Source organism: Tachypleus tridentatus, chromosome 8 (genome assembly GCF_004210375.1).
Source record: "Tachypleus tridentatus isolate NWPU-2018 chromosome 8, ASM421037v1, whole genome shotgun sequence".
NCBI classification, from domain to species: Eukaryota; Metazoa; Arthropoda; class Merostomata; order Xiphosura; family Limulidae; genus Tachypleus; species Tachypleus tridentatus.
The window spans coordinates 78,559,293-78,578,756 of record NC_134832.1 but is presented as its reverse complement, the minus strand read 5'-3'; the positions used below and the strand labels follow the sequence as shown (position 1 = coordinate 78,578,756).

Sequence of the window (19,464 nt, the reverse complement as noted above, 5' to 3'; positions counted from 1 at the left end):
GTTTCACACATCATACAGAACTACCCAGAATAAACTTGTTAACAATTTGTCTCATATTTTGCCTTTCTTTTTTTGAAGAGTATATATTTTTCAAAAAGTAACTAAAATGTAAAAGTTACAAATGTATTAAATTAGATAAAAAATTAAATAAAAAACTAGAACAAATTCTCATTACACACTATACAAATGATGGGTAGCGTGTGATATAACTGAAGTAACCCTACGATTTGTTTACCATTATTTGCACTAAGCTCTTGCTGGATGTTTCATTGCTTTTTTATGCTAGCTAAATACAGTTCTGACTATTAAAATAAAAAGTTAAATGAAAAATACATGTAAACTATTACCAACCTCATGCTGTTTATGATAAACAATTGTGATTATCTATTACAATCTGCAGTCAATCTAGAGATAAAATTTGCTACTGATGATTTCACTACAGTTAGTGTTAAGAGTAAAGACAATATAAAACAAAATGTTACCAAAAACAATGAGATCCCAACATAACTGAAGGTTATCCAAACATGAAAGCTGTGAGATGAAAAGTGAAAAGAAGTACTTTTGTTCTCAGCCTCATAAATGTATAAACATAGCTACAAAAGCACTTTTACTATAAACTAATTTCTTGCATTCAACAAACTTCTAATGTTTACTTAAAGACTGCCAAGTTTTACGAAGATGCACTCTCCATATTGATAATTATAACATGTGTAATCTCATGGATACAAATCTAGTAAAAGTACCAAACCTCTTGCTCTAAATTCTTAACTTCCAGAATCACATTACGCATAAACCATAGTTATGCATATACTACATAAATACAGAACAAACAAAACATTTGTACATTAAAAAAAGAGATGGCAGAAAACATATGACATGTATTAATACCAGAAAAGCTAATAGCTGAGCTTTAACCATATGGAGTTGGCCAATGTCATCCACCTTATAATCACAATGAAACTGCCACGGTCTCCATATTATAACTTTTAATATGCTTTGTACATCTTCATGAAATTTGGCAATCTTTCAGCAGACATAACATTATTTTGCACAAAAGTATCAGATCTTTTAATTAAGTACTGTTACTAAAGATTTGTACACAAACATGTGAAACCGGAATACTGACTGCTCCAAGTGCAAAGTGGTTTCTTGTTAAGATTAAAAATACTTTTCTTCATCTAAAAATAAACTTTTTTCAGTAAAACTTTATATTTTATCTATTATTTTCTCTACCCTACTTCTACTAGACTCAGTTGATTTTACCAACCTTGTTATCACCATAAAAAATACAAAATAGTCTATAAATTACCATTCTTTCCCAATTTCCATGTAACTTGGGATTGTAAAAGGAAAGTAAAACCTTATTCTTAATAGCTTAAAACTCATAACAATATATATCTGTTTGTACTTAATTTATTAATAATCACACAAGTTGTAAATCACTCCATAGTCATGCAGCTTACATTACCATATTTAAGGACATTGCATGAGTTGTTAAGGAGCATACCTCTCGAGTTTTTTTATATATATAATTTTACCTAGTCTGATGTTATTTAACCCTTTCAAAGTGGGATCATAGACTACAGGAGTCACATTTACCTCATGACAACTTTGTGCCAATATCATATCTATCATTGTTGGATTATAGCATAAAATAGGTACTTTTTTAATGGTTATATACACATGGATAAAATAAATACAAGTGGGTTGTAAATCTTAAGGCTAAATACAGAAGATGAATGTAGCACCAATCAGGAGTTAGCAAAATTTATTTCTTGTTTCAACTAAATTCAGCCAAAAACTTTGGAACATACATATAAATAATGCAGTAGATGTATAGTTTTGTCTAGACATACATTTACAGACACTGTAGTTGTTGATACAAGTTAGAAATTGAGAAAAACCAGGATTTTCACAATGTCACATCCTCCATTACAAACATTGTCAATAGTTCTCCTTGATTTTTAATATTATATTATTTATAACCAATAAAAATTGAAAATTTCATGGATCAAATGATATATTATATTACTTTACTCTTACAGGAAACACATAGAAAAACTTAGCTGAATTCCTAACAGCTCTCACTCAGTAAGAAAGCCAAAACGTTAAGATAGTTATAAGACATTGTCTGCTTTTATGTCTTGTGATTTTGTGTTTGTAGGAGCATTATTTAATTAAATAAAAAATAATTCATGTAGTAGTTCCACCATTAGTATACAAAATTAAGGTTAACTTTCATCAACAGTTTGAGGAGAAAAAAAATATCCAGGTAAGTACATTTTTTTGTTTCTCACGTGTTCTTTACTTATTACTATAAAAGCAATTAAAATATTAAAATCAGGAGTCATATCAGGTTAGATAAGGCAAAATAAAGAAAAATATGTGCAAGAATAAAACTTTTCCACAATGTAAGCCCCAAGTAGCTCATGCATAAGGTAATTCAACAGGATTTAAGCTATTTAGGATAAACAACTGTACATTCCTGTTACAATTTGAAGTCATTCTAGAAAAAAAAGAAAAAAGTAATTTAAATTTATTTCATATTTCTTTATGGTGGTTATGAAGTCATTTAAACTAATCAACCCTGTACAGAATTAAGCTAAAGAAAATAAAAGATAAAATATAAAGTTTTATTGAAAATATATCTGATATTTATTGAGGAGACTTTTAGAAATTATGCAAATAAAATGAGACAATTTTCAGAGGAAGAAATCGTACCATATAAATAACTTTGCACTAAAAGTGATCAATGAAAAATATGAAGTCTTATAGTATGTAAATCCTAATAAACATTTGGAGTCACAGTCTCAGCAAAAATGACCAAACTCATAATGAGAGAGTTAAAAAATGACCCTATGAAAAAAGAATAACAAAATCCATAAGGTAAACAATGTTGTATAATTATTATCATAATTGGCTTTCTAACTATTGCATAAGAGTCTTAAAATAATTCCCAAAGATTCTGGATCTGAACATCATGAAAGAAGCTTTCAAACTGAAATTAAAACAGATAATAATCTGTACCAAAATAATAAAATATAATATACTATTGAAGAGCTTGGACTTCGTTTTCAAATTTTGTTACCAATAATATTGTATAAAGCATCAGAGAAAACTACTGACAATTTGTTAGAGAGAAAATGTGACAAATGGGTGTGGCAAGTGGTTCTGATTTCCTGGTATATAACTACATAAACAAGGTTGAAGTGTACAAAATTTAGACTATTTTTAGTAATAACTGTCTAATAACACTATGTAACACAAATTTTGTTCCTGGACAATATGTGTTATTTCTTAATTGCTTATGTTGTAAAAGTACAGAAAACGGCCATTATTCCCTTCAAACTTTGCTTTTGTGACCTGGATAATGAAATTTAGAAATTAACCTCTTTTCTATGTAAAAATGGCAAAATTTGCACATTTTCATTTACATAAGGTCTGAATAAAACAACATAGGAAGCAAGATTTACATGTATTTATACTAAAGTTATACAAAAATGTTTAGAAGTGGGTAGTTTTTTTGAGATTTGTGACTGTAATGTAAATCACTTTCACGTATCAGCCCCCCAATACAGTCTCCTATCATGTTTTCGTTCTACACCCCTTGGTAGCGACATTCAAAGTCCAGTATATCTTGGCAAAAGCGTTCGCCTTGCTCCTCTGAGTATGCTCCCATGTTGTCCTTGAATTTATCAAGATGAGCGTAAAGGATATGGACTTTCAGGGACATCCTTCAGCCCATTTTGCCGTACTTATTCACCAGAGCCTCAACCAGTTCCACATAAATTGTGGCCTTGTGATTGCCCAAGACACCCCAAATCACTGCTAGAAAGCTGCCCTATGCTTTATTCCCTTCCTACTGAGCTTCTTGGGGAATTATGTGAACTATAGGATCTTTATTTGTGGTCCAACAAAGACACCAACTTTGATCTTTGCCTCAGATAGCTTAGGGAAGAAGATTTGAAGGTACTTGAAAGCTACAGACTCCTTATCAAGAACTGTGACAAATTGTTTCATAAGACTCAATTTTATGTGCAATGGTGGGAACAACACCTTCTGGAGGTCCACTAGTGGCTCACACTAGATATTGTGTCTCCCCATAGAAAACGTGGTCCGTTGTAGCCAGTGCTTCATGTTGTAGTGCACTGCGGTGTCCCTGCTGTCCCAAAGGCAATGATAACAGGGAAATTTGGTAAAGCCTCTTTGGAGACCCATCAGGAATGCCACCATTTTAAAGTCTCCAATAACCTCCCAGCCTACACTACTGAAAATTTAAAAAAAAAAAAAATTTAAATTTTAAAAGGTCTAAAATTTGTGTAATATAAAATCTTACTACTCATGCAAGCAAAAATTGTCCGTCTTACCTTCTAGAGTATATTTGCAGTGCTCGCAGGTAAAATGAGGTACCCAGGGTTTGTCTTGATCCCCAACAGGCATGTCAAAATATGCCTTGCAGGCTTCACACATTTTAGCAGATGCTGTCACAGAGTACTTTTTTGCTCTTGTTTTGATAAATTGGCCACATACATCTGGAGAATGCTTGCAGCTTCTTGATGCCATCTCTGATAAAATCAGATAGGTCTATATGTTCACTTAGGCAGCTAGAACTAAACTGAAGTGGTGAGCTCCTGTATATATATTACTATGGAAAGTTCTAGAAAATTCTCCTAAGTTCTACAACATTCTAGAAAATTCTTGTGAGTTCGCAAAAATTCTCTATCAGCTACTCAGCACTGAATCTACCTCAAATGTTCTGGAAAATGGGTAAATTTGAAATTTTCATTACCCAGGTCACAAAAGCAAAGTTTGAAGAGTTTTAAAGTTTACATTAGGCATAAGCAATTGGGAAAAAACACTTTCTGCCCAGGAATAAGAAAAAGTAAAAATGTTGTTACATAGTGTAATTGGTAAAATATATGTTGAATTCCATACTTTAGAGAGGGAAGATAAATATATTAGAGAAATAAAAAGACTTGGAGAATAAGTGTCACAATTCTCATACTAAGAGAAATTAAGGAATTTTTTTTAAAATATTTTCTTATAAAATTAAGAATTTAAAATTTATATAATTTTAAAATTTGATTCATTAACTATGTTTTGATAAGTTTATTTGCAAAGGTTGATAATGAAGTAATTTAATTAGAATTTGAACATAACTCTCCAAAAGGTTGCAACATCTCACCTTGATCAAACTGTAGCTAGAGGGTTAAAGTTATAATCATGTTAGAAACAGATTACGTGAAAAAGGATTTTAAAATCCATTTAAAAAATATATAGTGACATGACACAAGAAGAAATAATAAGATTGTTTGTCCTAGTTTAACCTCAAAAACAAGCTTTGTTTCTTCTTCTATACATGATGTGGAATATTGTCATTCAACATGATAAAATATTTTTAAGACTACTTGTTAAATACTGGTTGTAATAATCCAAAATGAAAGTTTTCATAGACAGTAAAGAGAGAGAGAAAAACAGTTGATAAGCAAAACATTATATTAAAAAGAAATCAAGTATTTCTTTTGATCTTTCTAAATTCCTAACCAAGGTATAATGATTTCATTTTCTGTTCTGCTAAGAAAGTGCATTCATTTTATTCATTGTAAATTCAAAACAGTTTTACCTGATAAAATTGATGTTTTTTGGTCATCTGTAACTGATGATTTTCGAGGATGTTTTCTGAAACGACTAGCTAAAGATACAGGAGTGAAAATTTCCATTTTAAACACTTAATAAATGACTTTAACAAACAAATACATAGACTTAATATTTTGTGTACTATATAAAACAGGTTTATATTTATTTTCTTCTGAACAGAAAATTCCAACAGACTTATCAAACAGTTAATTTTTAAAAAGAGAAATATAAAACTAACCCACCTTTTTTTTTCAAAAGATGACTATCACTAACACTACGTCCCATACGCATAGGTGAGGCACTTCGACATTTAATTGATAGGTCAATATCATGCTGTTCCCTAGATGACGTATAATCTCGACTAAATTCTACATAACAATGAAATATTGGAAAAAATTATCAATACAAAATAAAATAAATATAAAACATTTATACATCTTCTGCAAAAATATGAGAAGTGAGAAAACTATTTAAATGTATACACATACACATAAACTTTCAAAGAAACAGCATATTTCAGTTCTACTTATAAGAAAGTTAAACCAAACTATATGAGCAATGTAAAAGTGAAAACACTAGTAAATAACCACTAAAACTAATTGTGGTATAAAGGAATTACAACATGCCCCAATTTGTGTCAACCACCACCAAGGTAGTAATAAATAAAGAACATGAGAGAAACAGATATTAACCTTCAGAATTAGAGAGGACACAATGATTAATTAATGTGTATGTGTGTGTAAAATCATTTATGCAACAATTAAAAACTCGGGTTTCTCATTTATGGTTTGAAGATAAAATTGGCACAATTGTAATCCCTAAAAAGTAAAATCACTCTTATAGATGAATTATCATAATTTTGAGTGCACTGAACTAATCTAGTTCAAGCAAAAAAGCAATAACCTTGTGTATAAAGTTATGTTTTTAATCTAACATCTTTTGGGTATTTGCACATTACATTGGACAATGAACAATACAGGTGGTGCATTGTGGGAACAAGGACTACTTATAGGCTTTTGCTAAAATATAAAAAATGTATAGTTTATTGAAAATAAATCAGACCAAATCTCTTACCTATACACAATAATTTTAGAAAATAACAGTACTAGAATAATCAGACATTTACTTCACAAATCAGTAATTACCCTATCTTTCTTTCACTTGTTTCTCTTATGTATAACATATTATGCTACATTCACTTTAGTAACTATCTTTGAAAAATTAAGTAATTTTGAATAAAATTATATAAATTAACAATATTCAAACTAGTTACATACTTCAAATTTAATAATTAAATACTATCACATTTAAACAAAAGAAAGCTTGCTAAAGTGGTTTATTTTAGAATTACTGAAGTAAAAACTAAATATCTTTACAATCCTTACTAATACCTTCATGTTGTTCTGAGGCATCTGATGTTAGTTTTTTCTCTGACTGAGCTACTGAAGATTTTACAACTTCAGTGCTAATTTTATTTTCCATTGCAGCTGAGTGAGGAGTTTTTGTACCTTTTCTCTTCTTCTGCTTTTGCTCAGTTAACCTTTGTAGAGGTAAATCATTTAAGTCTAAACCATACACGATTCGAGCCATTACTCTTGTGACTGTTTCCATTGTTTTCTGCAAAAAACATTTGGGCACAAAAGGATTCATAAAGAACTAAAAGTTATGTATGCAGAACAAATTCATATATATGTAATTATATTAAAAATATTTTATATTAATTTCCCATTTCTCTTCAACAATAATTAATCATTTTGTACAGCTTATGCACGAGTATACATTTAATTATTTTATTAATTTAACAAAAAACATCAAAGTTTAGAAGGGCATCACAAAGTTTTCCCCAAACTAATTTAGATACCATTTGGAAAGGTTATTTTGTATTACAAATTCATACAAGGTTTAAACACACTTAATTCAACAGTAATTCTTAAATATAACTTTATCCCTTCATATCTGGTAATTAGCTTTGATAAATGCAAGTTGAAAAATGATCATTTCATTTAATCTAAAAATAATAGCTAATTATCCATATTTTAATAGTATACAAGTTTAAAGTTCTTAATTTCATAAGATAATACTTAACAAAATCCTGAATTTCTCAGGGTAAAAAATATAGCATTTTCTTTACGCATCCCTTCTCTATTTTACTCATCATCTCTCTAATAAGTATGAAATTTTATGTAAATTACTTGCTAAAAAATTGCCTATGCTCAGTGAAACACAATTTTTAGTTACACAGCTATCAAATAGAAAATCAGACTCCTTGCAACACCCACGCATCACATCTTCCCTTTCAAGATTTGTTAACAGTTCTCTCATGTTAAAATTCTATATTATGTATAACAAGTAGAAAGCCAGAGTTTTCATCTGTCAAATACCATATTATATTATGTTGTTTTCTGAACCAAGAATTGTCAATTTCTCTGTTAGTACAAGTTTCAAAAATGTAGGAAAGACAATGACTAGCTAACATGAATTTCTAACAGCTCTTGTTGCATAATTAAAAAGCTAGAAAAATTTAGGGAAAATTGTCTGTTTGTTGCATGTTACTACTATACATACTTTGTTGCATTACTTAACTGTATAGAAATTATTTAATGTATTACTACCATTAGTATTAAAAATGATATACAGGATTAAGTGTCATTAACAGTCAACAGCAAAAAAAGAAGATCCAAGTACTTTATTTATTATTTTTCATGTTTATTCTTCATTATTATATAAGTAAATAAAATATAAAAATAGGGACCTCTTTAGGTTAGCTATAGTTAAAGTAAATAATGATAATATAATAAAAATTTTTAACAAATAGTAGTTAGGCATGGTTCAAAGGACAATAAAACAATAAAATGTAATTATAAATAGATGTATTCTGTTACAAGTTTAAAGCTACTTAGGATAAACAAGTTTTATGTTACTATTTGAAGTCATTCTAGAAATTAAAAAGGGGTAATTTAGATTTTAGATTTTTATTTGTTGGTTGAGGGGTCAGTTTGTACAAGGTTGGTCAGTTTGTACAAGGTTGGTCAGTTCAAGTTAGGGTTGATAAAATAACAGATTTAAAGTGCTATTGAAAACAGACATTTCTTATGTATTGAGGAAGATTTAGAGATTAGACTAATGGAATTTGAGATTTCCAAAATGAAAGAGTATTTTTAATCTTAAAATGAAAATCACTTTGAACATGGACTGGTAAAAAATATACTCAATATATTCATAATTGTAAAAATACTTCACTCACAAGTTAATTTTTGTATGTGAGACTTATAATATTTACTGAAAGTGTGAAAAAAATACACACTATAACCAGTGTTGAAATAAATAAATTAATGTGATTAATATTTCTTTTCCACAAACAAGTTATTAATGACATATTTCTGAAGATCCTTTTAAATTTTCTTCCTTTTTTTAAGTTGAGAATTATAAGCATTTCTTTGCAAAACTTCTAAAGACAAGTTTGTGTCACTTTTTACTTTACTTACACTGACTGAATATCATTTAAAGTTGGTCAAATCATTATGTCATGAGTTTTGAAGTTATTTTCATAATTTAATTAAATTACTTTATTTTCAGTGTATGAATAAACATTATATAGAAATGCAACCAATAATCCAAGTTTTAATAATATACAAATTTTATGATCATTTTATAAGGCTATATTCTAAAAATTCCTAAATTTCCCCTAGTATGAAAATTGTAACATTATATCTTGACATCCTCCTCCCTTTACTAATCATTCATACTAATCCAAAAAATATAAAATTTAATGCAAATTACTTATTATAACATCAGTGTCACTCAAGAAAATCAATTTTCAAAGCCTTCAATCCAATTTAGTTACAGAGCAATAAAACAGAAATGAGACCCCTCTTGCCACACCCACCTGTTGTATCCTCTCTTTCAAAAATTACTGACTTTCTGACTTTTAATACCATTTATAATGAATGGAAAGTCATGTTTAAATCTATCAACTGACATACTATATTACATTGTTTTTTTTCACAGAGGGTTTCACTTTCAGTTAAACTATTCTCACAGGAAACACACTCACAAGTATACATAATTTCGTTTTACAGCTCTTGCTGGATAATTCAAAACCCAGAAAAACTGTAAAAGTTGGGGAACATTATCTGCCTTTTGCATGTTACTATTTTGTGTTCTTTGGTGCAATGTTTAATAAAATTAAAAATTATTTAGTATAGTAGTATCATCTGAGTAAAAAGTAAAATTAAGTGTCAATGACATTCAAGAGCAAAAAACACTTTAGAATAAACAACTTATTTTAATATAGTTATCATAATAACTTGTGTTTGTTTTGATTTTCATTCTTGTTTACAAAGTCATATGCTAGAAAAATCAGACCCAACTGCCTGGCCCACCTGTAACATCCCACATTAACAAATTGCCAACAGTTCTCTCCAGCATTTTATACTAAAGCATTTATTACCATTAAAATGTCAAAGTTTTAACCTATAAAATGATGTATTATGTTGTTTTCTGTACATAAAATTGTCCATTTCGTCATAAACTAGATAGTTTTACTCATAGTATTAACATCAATAAACTTAGTTGAATTTTTAAAAGACTTATCTGTAGTTAAAAAGATATATAAATTATGATACTTATATGACACTTTGCTTTGTGCTTGTAATTATTGTGTTCTTAAGTACATTATTCAATTTTAAATAAACAAGTGTAAAGAAAAGCAGACTTAGTTTTCTTCAACAGTCAACAACAACAATAAAAACAATAACATGAGGATTCAGGTAAGTACTATATTTCTTGTTTTACATGTGTATTCTTTATTTATTTTTCTAACAGTAACTGAAATGTAAACATTACAAGTGTTTTTCAATTGGATAAGGTTAGAGTATGTAAAGAATATAATAATAATAATAAAAGTACTCATGAGATATTCTTGCAAAGCAGTTCATATATTTTATAACTAAATATAGTATCCTGAGCTAAATATTCAACTAATGATTAACAACTTCTGTAGCAAAATTATTAGTTAAACACAGTTTAAAGCACAATAAAAGTAAGTACAAATAAAAGTATATTGTGCTTTAACCCTAGAGTGATGATCTATGTGTTTTGTAATTAGTTTTAAATAGCTCTCATGAAGGTTCTTTATGAAAATGAAACCAATGGTTGTGCAAATTAGTGATGCTACTGGTTTATCTGCATTAAATTTTAGGTATGAAATATTCTTGAGTATGTTCTGCTAATAATCTACTGGTTTCTTTTATGCATAATTTCCAATGTGCACACAACCAAATACATGATGCATTTTGATGTGCAATTACATTAATTCTTACAATAAAAGCTCAACTTAAAAAATGTTCTTGATTTGATGCAGGCATGTGTTGCAAATTCCTTCTTTTACAAGTATTGTTATCTATAATAATATTTGTAATTGTCTTGTTATCTATTACTTCTTTGTTGTTGTTTTTATTCTACTTTATTTTTGTGAGAAACCATCTTCCCACATTTGTCAGCAGACAGCAAAAGGTGGTGATGGTGTGAAATGTTATGGACTAAAATACCCTTATATGCTCTATCTTTTTTTCTTAAGCATGTGAAGCTAAAGATGTTGAAGTTAAATTACAGTTGTGATCTTACTTCCATCAGTACTTCAAAAACCAGGGTATATTACATAATGACCTTCGTTACAATTTGTGCTCTGGTATTGGATGTTTGTACTGTTCCTGCAATTCAATTCTTTTTGTTCACATAAAACTACATTTACTCTTACAGAAAGATAAATATGCAAGTATAATTTTATAATTATATATGATATTCTTTTAAACCTTTGTAAACATTCTTGCACAAGTTCACTTGTTATATCTGTCACATGACCTTCAAAATAACTTTCTGGTTTATAGATTTACTGTTCAAACCAAAGATACACAGAGGACAGTGCCAAAAATGCTGCATCAACAACATATTAAAATACATATATATCTTTAATTGTTTATGCTTTCTTACAGCAAAGCCACATCAGGCTATCTGCTGAGTCCATCTTTAATTGTAACACCTTATTGTCTTAAGTGGTTTAACTTCAAACATATGCCTTGTTTTCTCTTTCAACAACCACGTATGTAAATTTTTACAAAGTATTACTTTTGTTATAAACAATATGACATTTATAATGGTGCAAAACTTTGTATGTGTAAAACATATCAGAATTTGTAAACAAACAAAAGGATAAAAAAGTAACATTATAATCAAGAGAAAAAACACAGTCAACAAAGTAGTTTATATTTATCATTTATATGAACAAATATATTAAAAATATTTGATGAATTTAAATATCTATATATCCTGTTGAGCTCTAAAATGCTGTTTCTTAAAGTATTATTCATTAAGAAATGATATAATAGCCTCAAAATTTTTATACTCTTAAATACTAACAGCCCATTCCCTGATCAATTCCTCCCACTGGGTAAGGTTTGACAGGACGTGAAGATACTGGTCCCAGAGTTCAGTGGAGATTACTACTTGAAGACTAGCTTTAATCCATGTCACTATCAGAGTCTAAAGATAAAGGTTAAAGGTATAAGCAAAAAACAACATGCAAAAACTGTTGGGAAAATAGCATCTTATATTTCAATTGAAAAATTTAATAAAAATATTTTATTCTGTAATTTGTGTTACTGGATATGAACATTTTTCAGCTTAATATAAACATAATAAACTGCAAACCATAAGTTTTGAGTAGCTCATCATTTCTTCAAAATTTGATATAATCTAAGAAACAAAGAATTCTGCTCATGATGTAAGATTTTTAAAATATACTTTCCTGAGATTTCATACAGTAATGACTCACCTTGAATTAAAGAACATAATCTAAATGACAAGCATTAACAAACAAGTCTGATTTCATCATTCATTCACAATGTTGATTAAACTTAAAATTTTATCACTAAGCATGCATTTTCTTTTGCTCTTCTTCATTATAAACTAATATACTCCTGATCCCTTCCAGTACAAATATGTCCAATGTTCACTGAACATGTCTATCCTAACTTTATATAATTGTTGGTACATTTATCACTGCTTCCACTTTCAATAAAAACACTATATTCTATCTATTACTGACTTTGAAAACTGGTTAATCTCTGGTAACTTTAAACAATGTTAAAACCAACTATTACAAATGTAACAAAAAAGAATATTATAATATTGAGGTTAAATCCTTTTCATCTAATTAGAAGCCACAAATTTAAAATATTGTTTTACTTTCTATTCAGTGTATGAGTAAATGGTAAGTAAATTTGTGCTCACTAAACAAGAAAGTATTGAATGGCTCGGCCACTCCTAGATGTTCTTCCACTAGAAGTAGGGCACACATCCTATTTCTCTTGGTGGTAAAGATGTCATAGCAATCATACTAAATAAGCCATGCACAAAAAAGCTACCACCACTAGATTATTCAAAGTGGTGTTACAACAATTAATTTTTAATTACTCTCAATGAATGTTATCTTGTGATTATATTTATATAGTATATGTAATAAAAGTGACATTTGGTCTAATAATAAAACAATCATTCAATCATAGCACAAACAGTGTGTACTTTTCTAGTCCTGAGTGCAACACCTGAATGTTATATTTCGAAATATAAGTAAAAAAAAAAAAACTGAAATTATAAGAGCCTTTCATTTTCACCTTTTTATAATGATATAAGGTGTGAACTGAGCAATTATTAATTAATGTCAGATTTGAAAATAGCTACAGTCAATGAGTGAAAACAACTGGATAGTAGGTATTCTATCATTGTCAATACAGTTTGTTTGACCATTGTTTTTAACTTTCAGGCAAAGCTACATAAAGTCTACCTGTTAATAACATCATTAATTTTGAACTTATGAACATGAAGGAAAACATGAATCCCATGGGCTACTCTTGACTGAATAGTGGGATTTAAGCATCACTTTTATAGCAAAGCCACAATTCCAAAGTGCAGAATGCATTTTTTGCAGCAGTGGTACACAGATCACCAACTACTGGGCACAATAATCACTAGGCAATGCCCATCTAACATCAATTTAAAGTAACATCAATAAGTTGTGTAGCAATAGTTTGTATTTTATCAACATACTGCTTATCCAAAGCTCCTGTAAAAAATAAGCAGAGAATTGTAATGAAACATTTGCAACACTCAGGAGTACAGCACTGATCTGTTTTTTTTTTGTTTTTGATACTATTTTTGTGTTAAATTATATCTGCTTGAAAGTTTCAGGAAATTTATTCTATAACAAAGTGTTAGCAAGTTCAATTAGATTTAGTGAGTGAAGTAAGCAATGGACAGCTACTGAAACAATTTAAACTTTCTTTTAACAGATTAATATTACTGTTAACTACTTTTGGAATCCAATAAAATATACATAAATAAATCTTACAATTCATTGGAAAGAAAGTATTGTGCTTATACTTACATCAATCTTGACTGAGAATACTCTTGGTAAATATCATATCTAGCCTAATAAAGGTAACATTGATTGGTGCTCTTTTAAAATGTAAGGCCCTAGGTCACTGAAAAATCTTTTCCAGTTTTTGCCATGTTTGTTAATGATTTAGAGCTGGTATTTACAACTGCTTATATTGACAAAATAAATTATTGAAAGATTTCTGTTAAAGACTGGATGTATAAAATATAGCTTTAACACTTACAAAAAATTAAATCTGAGGTGAAAGAAGCATTTTTCATTAAAATGTGTCTTACAACAAAATTTGAGATATTTCACAGCCCTAATAAACGATAGAAACACTAAATCAAATTACATAGAGTTATGTAAGCATAATCTAGATACTTTAAAGAAAGTTTGTACTAAGTTTCATGTATATTGGTTGATTACTTCCACTATATTTCTGGTTCAGAAAAGGAACAAAAGTAGTCAAGCTTGGCATTTAGCACAAGTTTTTTACATAATATTAAGGATATTTTGACTTCTTAATAAACATTACTCAACTCAGTTTGGTTTGGCTTGAATTTCACACAAACCTACTCCCGGGCTACTTAGGCTAGCTGTTTTTAATTTAGTGGTGACAGGCTAGAGGGAAGACTGCTAGTTAACACTACCCACTACCAATTTTGGGCAGTTCTTTTCTATCAATGACTGACCATCACATTGTGATATTTAACATTTGAAAGAGAGAGCAGGTCTGAAAATAAGGATTCAAACCCACAATCCACAGACATTTAACTGAGTTACAATGGAAATGCTTCCACAAATAAGAGTGAATAATTATAATAAAAATCAATTTTCAAAGACAAAAATATAATTTGTATACCTGAAAAAGAGCAGGAGCAAGCCTGCCACCCAAGGTGTCTTCTTTCTTTACTGGAAGGGTTTCTTTCAAGACAGAAGAGGTAATCTGAAGCAATGTTAACAGTAACTGTTCCCTATATAAAACCAATTAATAGCAAAGACCCTTAAAATCATTTATGTATTAAAGTTCAATCAGATATAAAGCACTACTATGGAAAAAAAAGCACCACATCATAAAATTCTACCTTAAATATAATAATAGTAACAACTTAGTATCAACAACATAGCACCTTAACATTATTCAAACAAGTATAAATCTGTACACAGTGAGTTTAAACAAAAGACAAAAAGGCACAGAAGATAAATTTTACATCTTAGAATTATACTTCAAATAAATTAAATCTACCAAACCTGAGTGTGTCAACTCATTTGTTGCATGGTTTGTTTTACTGCACTGTGAATCAAATATTGCTTGAAATAAGCTGAAACTTCAGAAATTTCTAGAGATAATGTAAATATCTTACATTTATATGGGATATTTCTATGAATTTACAGATTTGAAATTTTTAAATGATTTCACTGTGATTTCTTTTTCAAAAAACAACATAATTCCTGGCAAGAGTGAGCCTCAGCATCTTTTAGTACTGAAAATATGATGTTCAACAGGGAGGTCATTCCAGAAACCAGTGATTTACATTTTATTTTGACTGATCTCAATGAATGAAGCTCAGCACAACATTTAAAATGTAAAAAGTAAATATTAATGAAAATATGACATGGTGAAATCAGTATGAATTATAACATACAGAACTTCACACCATCCTTCTTGTATACATTCTTTGTTGCAGATATGGAATTTCTAATTTGAAAATTGCCACTGAAATCATTGTAACATGTTGTGCACCTATTTCAACTTCAACACTGCATCTTTGGGCTTTACTGTGCTGCTAGTTTCACAAAATATCAAAAATAATAATTTATTTTACATAATTCCAATCCCCATTTCTGAAAATAACAATACTATTGTGACATTTCTTTTTGTGTTACTATCAATGCAGTAATCAACTGATAAATTTTTGATACAGCTGGTATGTGAAATCAATTGGAATATATCTGAACAAGTTTTTCCTTCACTTGACCTAGACCCTCAGATCAGCTTAACTGCTACATTTAAACCCCCCATAACTAGAACACTGCACACACATTTCATTGGAAAATCATTTTACAAGCTAGCTTTTCCATTTGGCTTTCACAGTCTTGGGTTCAATCACAAATCTGGTCTAGCATATTAAACCTCAAAACACAGTGCCAAATGTCTTCTTTTTTTTTTCTAAGCAAAATAACTCAATACTTTCCAAAAGAACTCACTTTTTTTGAATCCACACCAGGACACCTGGTATTAAAATGCTCATTTGCTGTAGATTTTATTTATTGACTTTTTTTTGTTTTCTCATGGTTATGTTTATTTTGTAGCAGCCTTTCTCATAATAAGTTTGGTGATTTTCTTTACTCATTCAAGGCAGTTATTTAAACTTAATGTTAACAAGGCCTAATACAATAGCCTTGTTAGCAAAACAAAACTTTTGGTTTTGTTGGGTGCAAAATTATTTAAATAAAGCAACTTTATCTTGTTCCATGAAAAACATTTCCTTCCTATCACAAAGCAGCATCATAACCTAAAAAAGTTGTTCAGAAATATCTTTTCTTCGAGCAATGTAAGAACAAGCTAAGTTTTTCTCACTTTTGTCTTATCTACACACAGCTATCTACTGAACTAAAAATTATATTTGTTTATACAGTTAAAAAGAACAAAAAAAAGGCTCTCATCATGTTATAATAAACATCACAAATGCACAAGACTATAACTTCTTGAAGCTGAGATGTAAGCAATTACTTTGTACCACAACAACTGAGGTAAAAGTTGATTAGGCAATAATTTTTTCAAGTTACATAGTAAACTTTGTGCCACTTCTTTCAAAACTATTCTTACTTTCTTCCATGGAGCTATATGTGCCATACTATGCTGAAAAAGGTGAGGAAATTGACAAATGCAAATTATTTCATTTAGAGAATGCTGAAACCAACCAAAGTAATAATTGTTTAAATGTATAATATTAAATGTATAAAACTTTTATATTAAATAAATTTCAGTTCTGAATAATTGTTTTTCTTTTAACATGTGAAAGAAAGACTAAGCTTACAGACATGATAGAGTTAAGGTATTGTTTCAACAACACAGAATTTTAAGGTTATTGTAATAGTGAAGTTTTCTATAATTAATTATTTGAAGTGAATGATTTGACAATTTCTTAAACCAATGAAGTTGTAAGTTCTTGGGAACCTTGAAAGTTGAAATCATATTTATATGTATGTATATACAGTACTGGTATTTTGCAGTAATTAAAATTCCTATGAATATATTGCCAACTATAATGGACAAACAAGTAATCAAGAGAGAAATGTTTTTTTCTTCTGAAAACTGGTTGATAAACATTCTTTTAAGGTTTTTTGTTTGAAAAAATTTATGAAGTGCAGGGGAAAAGAGACATTTCTTTATTGATAAGTATGGTGTTAACAGGTTGACAAATTTAATTCTGTTCTGAAAGATGTTACTCTTATTAAATTGGTTTTTCTTTTACTTTAAAGTTATTTCTATCTAAAAATGTTATTACCTTATGTGAAATAAATCTAAATAACAATTATATGAAAAAAACACAAATCTAACCATATGTAGTTTAAATACGAGGCAAAACAATAATAAAAATACAGCAAACCATAGATGTCCTAAAAAAAATTACATAGGAAGCAATCTAGTATTGTACAAAATTCCCAAGTTGTGAATAGTGTGAATAAGATATTTTCTTTAACCACGTAGAGGCATATTTATATTTGATATTCAAGAAAATATGAAATATTTATAACAAAGAGGTTCATTCACACTACATTTATGGGGGTGTGACAAATTCCTTTGAACTTTTCATAGTCTCACATTTCAACTTTTCTTATTAATTACAAGATTATACATCAGTACCATTCTTTTTGGTGAAAAAATTTCCCACGCTGTGTTTACAAGATATACTTTTATATTCATAAAATTAGGTACGCATAACAACATGGTTCTTTAACACAGTCTACACGAAACAGTTTCTAGTTCTATTTGAATACTAAAATTCTAGCCAAAGAAACTCAAAACTATGTTTGTATATCATGCTATAAGATATGTTAAAAAAAATCTTAAAAAGGTGTAAATGTTATGATAAACAAAATTTGAATTCAGGACAACCTAGAACCTTAAGAATGAAAAATATTCTTATTTTATAACATAGTAATTGCTATAAAAATTATTTGTACAAGAATTTACCATTACTTCTATGCAAAAAATTAATCAAAAAAGTCAATTTCACTTGTATTAGAATGAGAAGCTATGACTTTTATCTATATAAAACTATTTTAGTTTTAGATAATTAAATAGTCCTACATGTGAAAATGACAAAAAGCAAAGAAAATATTTGCAGTAATAAATGATAACCAAGTAACAAAAACTCTGGATTTTAATTTTTGTTAACTCAGCTATTTGCTACACTTACACTTCTTTATAATCTTAAATTATTAATAAATGAAGAACACATTCACAGCCTTTACAAACAATTGTTCATTATATTGATCACAGCTCAATCAAAAAGCAAGTATAATACATACTTTAGTGTTTCAACACAACTTCATAAACCAAGTAAAAAAAAGGACAAAAGATCACCTCAAAATATATTCTTTTACAAAACACCATAAGTATTTGAAACTTCCCATCATAAAAGTCAGGTTTAAAATTTTTGCACAGTATATTACAGTACCAAACTGTCATCTTCAAGAACCTAATATAATGACTGTAACATTACAGTTAACAACTGTAACTGTAGCTTCACTACAATTAAATAACTAATGTTTGAATATATTTATCTAAAAGTAATGTAACAGCTGTACATTCTAACAATAACAGTAACACCTGAGATACTGACAAAAAAAACTTATTCAAAGAAAAAAATGAAACAAGTCATTAAGAATTTTTTTCTAATGGCTATGTGTTGATGAATAAAGCATAAACAAATTCTTCATCATTTAGAGTCACCTGACATTAATTCAACTTTTCCTAACTGACAGATGCTTGCATTTTGTTTCTTTTAAAGTTTGCCCAGAAGTAAAAACTCCAACAGGTCTACAAGACAAAAATTTACACTTACTGTTACTAAAGACATGCTTATATTGTTGTGCTAATTAACAAGAGTGTATCTCATGGTTTTCCCACAAAACTGCATTCCATTATTTTTAAACATTTTCTTAGTTTACTGCTGCAGTTCCACCTCACACAGATCTTTTAAAATAATTAGACACTTTCTGGGGGGAAAAAAAACCTTTAATACTCAACTTGGTGTTCAGTTAGTTGGCTGTATGGGATTTACTGGTGGAAAGCTATGGAGTTATCAATGCCAAACAACCAGTAAAAGATAATGAAGTAAAATACTAGAAAGACTAAAAACAAAACAAGTTAGAAACTA

General features: G+C 28.9%; 1 protein-coding gene across 7 annotated transcripts in view; it reads right to left on the bottom strand.

Annotated features, from left to right (window-relative positions):
* The window catches only part of LOC143222750 (ral GTPase-activating protein subunit alpha-1), a 191,441-nt gene that overhangs the window by 89,280 nt on the left and 82,697 nt on the right, over positions 1-19,464 (bottom strand). For all 7 annotated transcript variants that reach the window (XM_076449694.1, XM_076449687.1, XM_076449691.1 and 4 more), the window contains exons 14-18: positions 14,937-15,048; positions 12,055-12,177; positions 7,029-7,254; positions 5,880-6,005; positions 5,624-5,692 (exon numbers count right to left, since the gene is read on the bottom strand). In XM_076449694.1, coding sequence (XP_076305809.1) covers positions 5,624-5,692; positions 5,880-6,005; positions 7,029-7,254; positions 12,055-12,177; positions 14,937-15,048 — 656 coding nt within the window. The remainder of the gene's footprint in view (positions 1-5,623; positions 5,693-5,879; positions 6,006-7,028; positions 7,255-12,054; positions 12,178-14,936; positions 15,049-19,464) is intronic.